We start from the raw sequence: 14,536 nt of genomic DNA on the forward strand, positions 1-14,536 counted from the left end.
ATTATACGTGAAATACGCGTAGTGCCGTCTGCCTTTCCATGCCCTTTCTACAACTTTGTGGCCGTGCGTTAGGTCGGCCCATCCTCCCATAGCTTTTTTTGGCCCCCACACGGCTACTTCATTATCACGAACGTCCGTGATTCGTACGTGGACTTCCACGTTCATTACAATCAGAGCCTACTGTTACGTATACAGTATACGCCACGTACTGCACTATCGCTAGCATTGCGGTACGCCAGAGCGAAAATGCATACCGTGTGTGCCGTGCGCTTTTTTGCATGCTCATGCGAAAATGTCCGGTGACTATAAATCTGCCTATCACAACCGTTCAAAGTATGCCGTTCGAAACTGTAAACAAGCTCAGTCAACTGATTCTGTGCGACTGCCGGCATTCTCAATTTAGACATTTCTTAGTAACCAGCCCAGTGCTATTTGCGACAAACTAATCCACGCGTTTGGCTATAAGCCGTAACTGTACGTATAACATGCACAAGGTGCCCCAGTTACTCTAGCATTCGTTAAAATTGCATAATCGCCATGGCGCCTATTATGTCTTTAAGACTTGGTAGGAAATACATATTGCTGCTTGATTTACCATTATTTTTTTTTATTGAGACGCTTCCAAGTGCCTGCTGTCTATTAATGCCCTCATAGGGTCTATGCTCCCCCAGGTTACTGCCGGAACGTACCCTGCCACGCGGACAGGTCCAGTATACCAGGAAAACCCCTACGTTACCCTAGCTGGTTAACTATTTCACATCTTGCCATATGGCTTAGGCCCTTAGGATAGGTTTAGCGGTTAGGGTTTAGGCGAGTAGGCGTAAGGACGACTCCTAGCACTCGTTAGCGTGGAGTAGGCCCGAGGTACGGTCCGGCCATATTAGATAGGTACCAAGGCGTACGTTTTCCGCCATAGCTCTAGCTACTATTAGACCCGCCGTTCGATAAACTGCCCGCCCAGCGCGCGTATAGTACATTGTCGCGCCCTGCGCAAATACCAACTACGCGCCTGTTACCACCTGTCCCATCGAAAAATGAATCGCCCAAAACGCATAAGTTAATTCCGGGGACTTTTTAACACTTAATTTATCTACATGCGACATCTTACCTATCTGGTTTGAACCTTAACAACTTTACACCATGTATTTGTCCTTTTATTCCACAAAGCCTAAGCACTATGCGCATTTCATATTTGAAACGCAAGTGGCCCGTGCGGCACGCCGCTGACTTTACCGGATATGTACGCAAAACACATGCGCCATTTATGGTGCCATGGATTTATTTCGTAAAACAAGGGGATGATGGGGGTAAACTCACGCTGATGCGCTGCTTGGCAACGTGAGTAATGTTGTACAATGCCGCGTCCTTTTCTTTTGTGCTAAATCCCTTATTTGAAAAAGATGACTGCCCATCGCAACACTTCTCTGCATCCATTGACTCTATTTCGCCCGCTCTTTTTTAGCGCTCGCTGCCGCACCATTGCACATCAGCGCGAGGTTCACCCCGTTCACCCCCTTGAATAATACATGCACCATAAATGCGCCATGCTGTTTTGCGTACATACTCGGGTAACGCTCACGCGTGCGCACGCCACTTCTTGTCAAAATGCAAATGCCGCTATAGCCTGCTTACTTTTGTGGACATAAAAGAACAAATACATTGGCGGTGCTAAAGTTGTTGAAAGTGCCCTTCAAAAAGATAGCGTGAGCGATGTCCATGATGTAGATAAATAAGTTGTTAAAAAGCCCCCATAACTATGCGTTTGCGATTCATTTTTCATCGTCTTCGGGGGACAGTGGCTAACAGGCTCGTAGTTGCCCCGTATTCCCAGCCGACAATGTACTATAGCCCTGCGGCAGTTTATCGAACGCGGGCTATAGTACTAGAGCTAGTTCCGGCAGTACCATAGGGGACATAGATGATAGACCCTCTCAGGTCCATTACTATAGAGTATAGCCTATAGCCGAGGTATAGGGTGCTGCGTCGGCTCGGACCAAGGCGATCACAGCAACTCTGCAGCAACATCTACGTTTAACACTCACCGCTGTAAGTAATATAAATGCTACACATGGCAGACATGGGAAGAGGTACATCATATCCATTGTAACAGTGACAGACATGTCCAAAATATTACACAAATTTAGTAACACAATCCATCGATTTCAGGGACAGGAACGTTTACTCTTGAAGTCAAAATATACGACTTTCGCAACGTCACCAATACAGGTGGTGACGTCATTTATATGGCGCATTATCTCGCGAGTCGCGAGAATCACCTTATGTAATTTGTAAACAGACACAGAGAGCACTGTAGTTTACAGTCCGGCAAGTGCATTTTGTGGGTGTTACAACTTAAACAAATACTACATATACCATATATTTATGTAAAACTATATGTAAACTACAGTATTATGAATCATAGTTATGTAATCTTTACTAAAACTAATGTGTAATGTGTAAAGTGTAATGAGTCGACTAATGTGCCAGTAGCTCCAGGAAACGGTATTGCTAGGGTTAGAATACCCTATTGACGTTAGTCACACAGCCTGGTCGGGTTAATGTGCCAGCAGCCATGGCATGATGTGGCTGCAGCTAGGTAGGCAGGGCGGTCAAAGTAGCGTTTACACACCCATGTCGTGAGTTTGGTTAGTGTTAGGGTTAGGGTTAGGGTTTTTAAACCTGGGGTTGTCAAATAGGATTTGGCCGGCAGGGCTCGTACTATAGCTGATACTGCTAGGCCCGGTCTATGTCCCCCAGGGTACTGCCGGAACGTACCCTGGGTACGGTCCGGTATATACCGGAACGTACCCTGGTAACTAGCTAATATGCCGGACCGTACCTCGCCTACTCCAAACCGTACCCTGACTTTCAGCCGATGTCGTACCGGTAATACATACCGCTTGTCGGCAGGAAACGTGTCGCTTTATGCTCCTGTTCCTTGTTTCCGGTCCGTTCCCGCAAAATATTCGTAACCCTTACCCTGTTACGTTTCACCAGGGGCGTGACAGGGGGGGGTCCAGGGGGTCCAACCCCCCCCCCTGCTCGCGCAGAAAACGCATCTAAGGGGGTTTAATTTAAAAAAAATTCTGGGGTTTCCGGGCTCGCAAGTTTGGGTTATGGTTAGACCCCCCCTAGTACAAATCCTGTACACGCCCCGACTCGTTTGTTTAATCTCCTGTATTCGACAACTGATAAGGTGAAACAAGATGCCATACTGTTATCCTACATGGATATCAAAAAAGCTCAGCGTAAGAGGCAGAAAGTTCATGATCCTGCCATTCTGCAATTAATCAGTATTTTGGGCCTTGCTTGCACCATAGGATTTGTCTTTATCAAGGATATTGCCATTTGGATTTATCTGTTTTTGCTGACAAATTTGTTCAAAGTTATCAAAATTCCGTTTTTCTAATAAATTCACATTTTTATAATTGTGACCTTCGTTTTGATTGCTCATAAAGATGTGATTGCAACCCACATCAGTAAAATTGTGCGCATCAGTGTAGATATAGGTTGAAATTTCTTCTTGGTTTCACAGTTTCATACTCCAATCCAACTTTATAAAGATATCATACAGGTCTGTATGTATATTTCAAATTTTGCGACATCAGTATAGTGGGCGGAACAGGGACAGTCAGGTTACGGTAGGGAGTAAGCGAGGTGCGGTCCGGCATATCAGATAGTTACCAGGGTACGTTCCGGCAGTACCCTGGGGGACATAGACCCTATCAGCAGTACTATAGATACAATAATGTAACCCAAACACAGGATAACGTCACCCGAAATGTACTAGGCTGAATCATAGCTGCCCATGTGTTTTGTCTACATTTCCCCCACATTTCGGGTGACGTCACGCGTGTACACATAAGCAGAGCAACCGCCTTTGAAAACGAAACACAGGCAGTGCTAAGACTTTTAGGAATAAATGCATAAATACATGGTGTAAAGTTGTGGAAGTGTTCAAAAAGATAGGTGAGATGTCCATGTAGATAAATAAGTGTTAAAAAGCCTGATCATTTTGCGTTTTCTGAGCCATTTTTCGTGGAGCCAATCGGGACCAGGTGGTGTTACGAAATCTGTGCGAGAATGTTCTATAGCCCTGCGGCAGTTACTGAACGCGGGCTATATAGTACTAGAGCTAGTGCGAGCTAACCCAACCAGGCTGTGTGACTCACAGGCACTTGGGACAGAGTCAGTAAAAACTGAAAATAATATGAACGCACATTCACAAATAGGCCCTACTTATACCTAGCTGAAATCCCGTTCTTCTCCACCTGTAGTGAAAGATCCCGGCTGAGCCCTCATTTTCCCTGTAGTCTTCTTTCCTTCCTGAAAACCCGTGCTTCTCGTCCCTCCGTTATCTCTCTCCTCGGTACCTAAAATGCTTTCTCCCTCTTTCTCTTCGTCCTCTGCCTCTTCTTCTTCTTTTTCTTCTTCTTCCTACCTAGACCTGAACTGAAAAATAACGCTCTCTTCTTCTCCTCCTTCTTCCTAAACCTAACCTGAAAAATAACGCTCTCGATGCTTGGTTCGGCGCGTCTTATATACCTAGCTGGCACGCAGATTTCGATCGCTGGTGCAATCGCTTTCACCCTCTGACGCAACCCGGGGCTGGTACGATGATTGCATCATCTTATGCAACCCGTGCCTGGTACGATGGTTGCATCATCCTATGCAACTCGTTTCTAAGTAAATATTCCTCTCTTCGACAACTTAGACTATTCATTCTATTCAAATCTCCTCATATATTATGCTGACTAATGGTACCTAACCGCGCAGATTATTATATTATATTTATCTTGCGTTACCGCTTTCCGCGTATTTACTCCTTGTTTTCCCCGACCATAGCAGTAGCAGTGATAGTGGTGATAGCCTGATCCAAGATGGCCGCGCCTAGGTGTTGATATTTACGTGCTGTCTATATTTTATCCTGTCTTTAGTCTATATATATGGCTATTCTATCTATACTGCGAGTTCAATCTATCCATCCTGATCTAGTCTACTGCTCCTGTGAGTTATACACCCCCGAAATCTCCACAGTAGACGTGTAGACGATTCACGAATCCGATCGGCCCCGGTAGCCGAGGGCGACGCGGAGCGCGATTGGCTGCAGGCTGATAAGCTGTTTATGACGCGTCCCGCCTGCAGCTATAGGGTGCACTAAAAAAATACTAAAACCAGCACTAGAATATGTTAAAAAGGCACTATCAATTAGAGAAAGTAAATTAATTAATGCTAACTTGTAGACAGAATTTCCTTATCTACAGGATTTCCCCGCACATTCCAAGAGAATCTGTGCCTTGTGAAATACAAGAGAGGGACCCCAAGATACAAGTTACAAGATACAAGCTAATCGTGCTCCGCGTCGCCCTCGGCTACCGGGGCCGATCGGATTAATGAATCGTCTACAATCTTGATGAATCGGTACGAACCGCGAAACTTTGTCAGAAACTTTGTCAGAAACTTTGTTGCGGTGTTTGAAGTCAGATTACATAGGACTGCTGCACTTATCGGCCACGGTAGTTACATAGTTTTGTTCAGTGTACTAGAGAGGGCAGAACGAGCCCAAGATGGAGGTCGTAGAGGCGTTAAAAGTTTGTGAAATGTGAAAGAATCGAGGAGTGATCGTCGAAAATCGCGCAAACGGAGTTTCCTACCTTCTTTATATATATATATTATCATTATCATGGCGACACAGCACACTCGCAGCGGCGAGTGCGGGAGCGTTCGGCGTTAGTTTTTATGAAGGAAAGTTGATATACAGTGACACAACAGTGGAACTGTAATTGAGAGGTACGGTAGTAGGGCTCAAGGGGTCGTTGTCGTAACAGGTACTACAGATATGTACCCGAGGTACATATATGTATACACAAAGTTTACCAGACTTGTACTACAGAAGTGTACCCTAACCCTAACACTAACCCTAATCCTAACCCTAACCCTAACCCTAACTCTAACCCTAACCCTAACCCTAACCCTAACCCTAACTCTAACCCTAACCCTAACCCTAAACATACCTCATATAAAAATATAAACATAATACTAAACAACCTAAAACTACCTCGGGTACATATCTGTAGTACCTGTTACGACAACGACCCTTCGTGCGGTAGTAGGGCCTTTTTGTGAATGTGCATTCATATTATTTTCAGTTTTTACTGACTGTCCCAATTGCCTGTGGTGTGACTAATGTCAATATACACAAGTCTCCTAACCCTAGCAAAGACCGTTTCTTGGAGCTAGGTGCGAGCTAGCCCGACCAGGCTGTGTGACTAACGTCAATATACACAGGTCTTCTAGCCCTAGCAAAGACCGTTTCTTGGAGCTAGGTGCGAGCTAGCCCGACCAGGCTGTGTGACTAACGTCAATATACACAGGTCTTCTAGCCCTAGCAAAGACCGTTTCTTGGAGCTAGGTGCGAGCATGAAACTACTTGTCCATTTACTCAAGAGATACATCTACAGCGGCAGACTGACGTTATCGTTGGGTTGTAACGGACAACGACTGACCTTGGCCACAATGCCTAAAAGCAACACGTTACCACTGCCTGAAAAGACACTGATTGGCATCTGTCAGATGACTAGCACAGCTGACAAAAAAGCCAACCTTGCAACATGCACATCCCTGGTAGAATCTGCAGCAAAGAAAGGTGCACAGGCAAGTTCAATATAGGAAGTGGCTGGAGGTATGGCAGCCGTCGTTCGTTGAAGCCCTTTTTTGGCGTTTGTTTGAGGGCTGAGGCAATTATTTGTGGTCTTCTGATGTAAAGTTTACAATAATGTTAATTTTCATACCTAATACGAGTGTTTTCTAGCTCATCAAAACTCTCAAAACGTGAATTTATTTTCCAAGGCATTATTTCGAAATCTGCCGCTATCCGCCGCCATCTTTGTATAATACTAATAGGCCTACTGGTAATATTGCTTTAATGGATGTACGGGATATTATCATTGGAGCAATGAACTTGCTTAGTAGCTCGAGTTTATATTTCAGATGGTTTATCTGCCCGAATGCTCAGATTATCTTTGCGAGGCCAAGAGTGACACTATAAGTCAAGCTGAATCATTAGATGGAGACACTGTCGCTCACTTTATGAATCTGGCCAAAGAACACAATGTTTGGTTGTCTGTGGGAGGCATTCATGAAAAGGTACCCTATGAATAACAATGCTGCATGGTGTTGAAAAAATTGACAGATTGTTGTTATGTCCTCGCACCTCGGCTCTATGCCCGGCTCACGGCCTTAGTAAAGGACTAATATTCGATCAATAGCTTGTCGTATAATCATCCATCTTTTATTTCTCTGGTAGAACCGGGTGGCGGCGCCACCGTACAGCGGTAACTATTACTCTATTGAAAACTTAATACATTACAATTGTTAATATAGTTAGTGCTGTCTAGTATGTGTGATGACTTTACGGACATTTCAAATATACATTCAATTCATACAAATGTCTGTGCATGAGTAAGGATGATTATTTGTATGATATTATTAACAGAAATGAATTGGTGATCACTGAATTGTAATAAGCATTTCTATATTGTCAATAGTATTAAGGGGTAAGGTACCTCTTAGTAGAAGGCAATATGTGTATGGTGCCTATTGAGCTAGCAATAGATATCACTGGCAATAGATGAACTGATTTCTTTCCAGGGATCATCGGCTGATGCAGATAGGGTCTACATCACTCACCTCATCATCAATAGCAGCGGCCATGTTGTCTCTGTCTATCGCAAGCTGCACCTGTTCAGTGTGGACATCAAGGGAGGTGTTAGACTACGAGAATCTGACGTTGCTATCCCCGGAAAGGACATCCTGCTCCCTGTTCAAACTCCCGTCGGAAAAGTCGGCATGGCAATTGTATCTTTGGGTAGGGGAAATGTAGGGGAATGCTTGCAGATATATCATTCCATTGCAGGGCCTAATTAATAGCTTGGTCTATACAATGCGGTAGATAAGTGCTGGCATAGTGCTAACACCATGAGGTTGCAGACCTTAGGTGATCCTTGTAGACACAGTGTAAAGGTTATACAGAGGAAAAATACAGTGATCGTTATTTTGCTAGTTTTATTGGCTATTTCTGCACGTTAGGCTCCAGTTTACATTTTTGTGGTTGCAGAAAGGTAATTCTGCTAATCGGTTACTATAAACGAATGGCGACTATAAAACCAAATTCAAGAATTCTAAATTTGAATGGTGCCCTCAAAACTAAAGAAAATTGGTATCGATTATTGTAATATTCCCTATCAATGTTCCTTATCGATGCCACACAGTGCTATGATCTTCGCTTCCCAGAGATGTCGCTCATCCTGAGGAGCATGGGTGCAGATGTTTTAACATATCCCTCTGCATTCACTCTGACGACAGGCATGGCACACTGGGAGGTAGGCAGTCCTCATCGAGCTAGAGTCGTATTTATATGACTTAGATGTGTAACAAAAGATTAACTAACACCATTTCGTGCAGGCGGCAACGAATTATGGCAGATAAGGTCTATGGCTCCCTGAGTACTGCCAGAACGTACCCTGGGTACGGTTCGGTATACCGGAACGTACCCTGGTAACTATCTGATATGGTTAGGGTTAGGGTTAGGGTTAGGGAGTAGACGTAGGCGACTCCCTAGACTCGTTAGTGGAGTAGGCGAAGTACGGTCCGGCATATTAGATAGTACCAGCTAGGGTACCTTCCGGTATACCAGACCGTACCCAGGGTACGTTCCGGCAGTACCCAGGGAGACATAGACCCTACGGGCCGAATTATGTACCAATTTTACTCACTAAAGTTACTGAGCACTGTGTGTGAGCGAATTCCACCGGGTGTCATTCCGTTCAAACCTTGAATCGGTGTGTATGCATGTGTAGTGAAAGCCTATAGATAAAGCTAGGCATGTGTAGGTAGATGCCGTGTCGGTGTTTCGCGTGGCGTGGCTGCAGCGACAGAAGCTGGCTCATGCAGTGATCCAGGGCTTACCTGTGTTTGTGTTTGCCTCCCAGGTGCTACTGCGTGCGCGAGCAATAGAAACACAGTGCTACGTCGTGGCGGCAGCGCAGATGGGCAGACATGGCAAGAAAAGAGCCAGCTACGGCCATGCCATGGTATGCATCGAACATACATACAGCTATTGCTTAAAATATTACCTTATTGTGCAAAATAACCTATTGTCGCTGAGGCACTTGGCGATTTTTTCTCAGTGGCATTTCCCCTTCATGTAATCGTGTACATAATATTCACACAACTCTCGAACATAATGCTTACATAATGTCTTACTGGAAGGCAGGCACATTTTCTGTAGAGGCACTCGAGCTGCCATTGTGTAGACAGATATGTAGGAGAAGATGACGAAATATACGAAAAGATATGATGTGACGTGGCATGGATGCTGTAGGTGGTGGATCCATGGGGCTGTGTGGTCAGCTGCTGTCATGAGGGCACGGGCATAGCCATCGCAGAAATCGACCAGGGTTACATTCGGCAGGTGCGCGAGATGATTCCGGTGATGGAGCACAGACGCACCGACCTGTACGGGGTGCTGACTGCCAACAGCAGTCCAGGTAAGCTTCTCCTCACCTGTACAGGTGCTGACTGCTACCAGCAGCCAAGGTAAGCTTCACCTTACCTGTACACTGTACAGGGTGGTAAGTGCCACCAACAGCCCAGGTAAGCTACTTGTTGGCATCAGAGTCACATAACCTGGAAGGGCTGCTTCCAACCAGGTAACCTTGTCTGTACAATGAAGGTCAGTGGCCAGCCAGGTGACTTAATTTGTACTCGTGGTATGATTAACCATCAGTGTGACTTTATCTGTGGTATAAATATCATCAGCCAGCCATGCCATCAATAATGATCTTATCTGTATTGTCTGTAAGGCCTGTACTTCTGTATATCTTTATTAATCTATGTGCTCTACATGACCAGTCAGCAAATTGGCGTGTTGTGTTGCTGTGTAGTAAAGCTGCATGTCTGTGTCCATTACAGATGGAGACAGGGAAGTGTACATGTTTGGCACTCATCCGATCAACGCCTCACACGTGTTCTACAGAAGCACACACAGCTTTGCCTTCGTCAACAGAAAACCTGTCGTGCCAGGACGTATCTTGTACTAAAGGCTAAAATAGATGGTTTGACGTGTTAAACTGTAACAGGCAGGAGTTAGCGAAGATACACGATGGATCAAATACTATGCATGATATGTAATGGACCATGTGTGATCTCTTTATAATTGCTACATGTCAGGTGTAAGTAAAACTAGATGGTTAGTTTTAACGTATATTGACCTTGATGATATTGCATAATCAGATGTGTTGGTGGCACCACTGAGGGCGGCAGAGAAGTTTCGGGACCTGACGTCAGCGGAAGTGTGCGACATGTTTAGCGCTGCACAAACAATAGAACGGCAACTCTCCAACCACCACTCCGCGACGTCGGCTACGATTGCAGTGCAGGTGGCGATAGTTCTGTTACGCAGTCATGCCATGAATTTAGTTTATTCATATATTCGTTTGTTTTCGCGGCCATATATTTGTGATCAATCTCGTTCGATCGCTGTCTCTATCTCGACTCACACGCATAATATTTACGTGTAATTTTACACTTAGATTAAATTATCCTTAGGACTAGGATTTTATTTTAGGGGGCGGCAATGAGCACGTGAAGTGTGCAAATCACTTAAAGAGCACGCGGAGCGCTCTCCCTAAGGGGTGGGTGCAGGGAGGGGGGAGGGGGAAGCTCTGACGTTTCATTAAATTGTTAGAAAAAGAAGACGATTCGTTGTACCGTTCTCGACTCTTAATCCTGAATTTTCAAAAATAATATTGGATTTATTGTTAAACCAGATTTCGATTTTTTTTAGGATATCTTCAGAAATGAGCATCATGCATGTGATAAATATATTGACGTTTAAATCAACCAATCACCAAACAATCGGCATTTCATCATAAGATTTCCATAATTGCTAGCAGGAAATATTTTAGTCGTTATTTGCCACATTATGACTTATTTCTGGTATGGGAGCGGGGTTGTATCTACATACTGGCTAGCAATTCCTACGTTCTCCTCAGCTGCTCAAAGTAGAATCCGTCTGGACCTCTGTGATGAACAGAACTTATCTAGAACTTCATCCCTCGAAGGTGTTTCCTTTCTGTAAGTCTGAATAAGGAGTAAAGCTTCCAGCCTGTCCTCCCCCATTGATGCTCGTATTGCTGTTGCTGTTCTCTCCAACTTTGAAAAAGTTCGTTCAGCCTGGGCTGTTGTGACTAGCAGGGTTGCCAAAACCTGAAGGAGCAAGTGGATGTTGGGTAGGGTTATCTGTGAACACTCTTCCAGTGCAAGAACCGCTGTGTTCACAGCTTTCTTCTCTCCTGATTCTGTATTACCCCATCTCTTTAGCCATATAGCGAACTCGCCTTCAAGACAGCTGATGTCGATCATGCTCTCATACATCTCAGCTGCAGGAAGCACATCTTCATAGGTGCTGATGTAGGCTGGAACTAGATGCATCAAATGCATTATCTTTCTTTGTGTGGGACTGAAGCGGTCTTGTAGATGTGTCACAATATTGTCGATGAGAGGGAGAAAGACATTCAGTTTGTAGTACTCTTGCGTCGAATTCTGAACTTGAACTCCAGAAGTGGCATTGGGACGATAAACACTACGGGATGCAGTCCTAGGGCGCTCCACTGTCACATTCAAATCATTAGCCATCTTCTCAGCATTGGCAAACAGACTGTCAAATGTGTCATCGTTCCTCCATGACATTAGTATCTGTAGCATCTTTCACCAGTGTCACAGCTTCTAACAGATCTAGGCCGACAGACTGCATACCTCTTGACGCTGGGAGGAGGATTCCGCTTACCTTCGCCAGGATGTGAAGAGACACCAAGAAGTCAAATGAAGCGATGGCTCTGAATAGACTTGCAGCGTTTCTTCTCGCTTCTGGCATTTGCCATCCCGTCATATTCTCCACCACCCGAATGACATGGCAAGAGAGAGAGAGGGTGTTTATAACAGCCTCGTGTCTTTCTAGGAATCTCGTCTGGCAAGGAGTTTTCAGCCTTCGTCTTTTTCTTCCTTTTTCTTCCTACGTCCTCTAACTTTTTTCTCTTCTCTTTTTTTTGGCCGGCGTTTTTGGGGGGGGGCGACCACCCTGGCTACGCGCCTGTTGAACAGTGGCTAAATCACTGAAAGCCCAACGTGTGCACTAGACGTGCTTCGTATGTAGTTATGTATGTAACCTAGGTGGTGGTCATCAGCGGATTAAGGCTCACTGGTGCCCTAAGCACTGACCAATCTTGGTGCCCCCCTCCTTTCCACACTGACCCAGTCCATTTTAGTTGTTGACCTGTCTGACCAGATATACAATGCAGGTTGCAGCAGTACAAAAATTTATTCATATGATAACACAATATACTGTACAAACTAAGCCAAGCTTGGGCTACATAAAGTTCTACAAAAATGCAATACAACATCTATTTTAATATTTCACAAGTTAAATGTATGTTCAACGTTCCAATATTCATGACCTGAAAGGCATTTTTCTACATTTTATTTTTGCAAAATCACTGATAACATCCTCGAAAGTAATCTCAGAATAACTGTTTCAATTGTTGATATACACAGTGAGTCGAGTCTTTCTTGAAGCATAACTGATCTATTTGGGCTTTTTACACGTTTCAGTTGTGAGGAAGACCTCTCTGTTGTGCAGTTGGTGACCATTAATGTTAAAAATATTCTTAAGACAATTTCAACATTTGGAAAGGCACTCTCTAGTTTGTCTTCTGTGTAAAGTTTTGTGTTGTAAAGTTCCACGTGAGTGAAAGATGTTTTCTTGGTTGTTTTAAACTTATGAAGAACATATGAATGGAACTGCTGAAGCTCTGTAGACAAAGTGTTGTTTATGCCAGCAGTGGTACACCTGGGAAGTACAAATCTTTATTCGTTTTTTTTTCTTTTCACCCTTTTCCCAACTTTGTGGTGCCCCCTTTGGCCCTGGTGCCCTAAGCACGTGCTTAGTCTGCTTAATGGTTAATCCGGCACTGGTGGTGCTGCATCCTAATCTGCTTATGTACCTGGCGTTGTATGTACGCGTCTTGCTAATAGTTTACTCTCTGTTGCATGCATATATTTACATGTTTATTCAAAGAGGTGCGTGCGTGCAGGCACGTGCTGACGTCATGTGTGCATGTGTGCGTGTGCTGACTAAGTTGTTTTGGCTCGTCTTGAATGGCCTCCTCTTCGTGTCCGCTTTCTTCATTCAAAACTCATAACTTTCTATAAAATTTATCATGGTGAGATGAAAATTGGCATTCCCACTTGCTTAATGAAGCCTGTTCGCTGCACCCGCTCATCTGAGCGTGATCACTGTTTTCGGCATGTACAAACTTCTAAGGATCCTTTTAAGTTTAGCTTCTTTGTCTCTGTGATTCCGTATTGGAATTCACTGCCTTCATCCTTAGTAAATACCTTTTCCGCTGTGATCCGCAGTGCGGATCTACCGACTTGATCCATTTCTCTCTCCATCTTCGTTATAATCCCCAGGACTTTTGAAGATTAACACTTATGAGGTTATGAGGAGGTTATGTGTACATGCTTGCGTGTGACTGATATCATGTGTTGGCTGACATGTATGTTCGTGCGTGTGACTGACGTCATGTGTGCTGATGTCATGCGTACGTGTGCTCGGCAGGATGGCGCAGATGCGGGACAGACGGTGAATCACGTGCACGTGCACATCCTGCCACGCAAGCCGGGCGACTTCCAACACAACGATGACATCTACGAGAAGGTGAGACCGCGATTCACGCGCCTGTGGGCACGAGACGTGTCTTACGAATTTTAGAAAAATAATAGAAGAATAGAAACATAAAAGAATATACAATACGCGTAAATATGATCGGTAGATAGTAATTTATGATTATTCGTGATGATAATGTATTGTCTTTCACGTGATACACCGTAGTATATATAGTTCTAGAGCAGTTTATCTTTATTTTATGTTGATGGAAACAATTGAGGGATGTAAATCAGATATTCTGGACATTGCCAATGTTTTGACATGTTGCCTTTCAGTTGGAAAATCATGATAAAAGAGAGAATCAGGAACATCGATGGAGAACAGACAGTGACATGGCAGCAGAAGCGAGTGTGTTGCGTGACCTGTTTGCCTGTAAAGCTTCTACATAACACAGTTGCTCACAGTTCTTAGGCAATGCCTTCATATGGGTAACATCCCGGTTGGCCTACTCCCATTTCGTCTACTCTGAGAATGGGTAATATTCCCATTTCGTCTACTCTCAGAATGGGTAATATTCCCATTTCGCCTACTCTGAGAATGGGTAATAGTACCATTTCGTCGTAGTAATGATATTACAATAAATACCAGGAGAAATTAGTGTGGATGCCACTCCGTCTAGTCTATGTATGCTAATCAAAACCATATATATGACATGCGAAGAGTAAGTGTCGGATAACCTTTTGACCCTCAAGAGGAGGGTTAAACATGGATTTGTTTACTGTTAGAAAGAATTTGACTGCCGGGTTTGCT

At 44.3% G+C, this 14,536-nt stretch overlaps 1 protein-coding gene across 10 annotated transcripts; it reads left to right on the forward strand.

The window, feature by feature from the left end:
- Positions 1 to 2,293: 2,293 nt before the first annotated feature.
- On the forward strand, positions 2,294 to 14,458 carry LOC106816417 (nitrilase homolog 1-like). Of its 10 annotated transcripts, none has more exons than XM_014821027.1 (11): positions 2,294 to 2,325; positions 6,375 to 6,654; positions 6,991 to 7,146; positions 7,651 to 7,857; positions 8,271 to 8,381; positions 8,991 to 9,092; positions 9,383 to 9,548; positions 9,973 to 10,086; positions 10,294 to 10,439; positions 13,679 to 13,777; positions 14,062 to 14,458. In XM_014821027.1, exons 2-11 carry the CDS (start codon positions 6,421 to 6,423, stop codon positions 14,173 to 14,175), a joined length of 1,449 nt encoding a protein of 482 aa, XP_014676513.1. In that variant the 5' UTR covers positions 2,294 to 2,325; positions 6,375 to 6,420; the 3' UTR covers positions 14,176 to 14,458. The 10 variants fall into 10 exon arrangements, with proteins under 10 accessions (XP_014676513.1, XP_014676514.1, XP_014676518.1 ...); XM_014821028.1 differs by having other exon boundaries at positions 2,310 to 2,338; XM_014821032.1 differs by having other exon boundaries at positions 2,322 to 2,338; positions 6,448 to 6,654.
- Positions 14,459 to 14,536: the final 78 nt, after the last annotated feature.

The sequence above is a fragment of the Priapulus caudatus genome, unplaced genomic scaffold (genome assembly GCF_000485595.1).
Source record: "Priapulus caudatus unplaced genomic scaffold, Priapulus_caudatus-5.0.1 Scaffold1372, whole genome shotgun sequence".
Classification (NCBI taxonomy): domain Eukaryota; kingdom Metazoa; phylum Priapulida; class Priapulimorpha; order Priapulimorphida; family Priapulidae; genus Priapulus; species Priapulus caudatus.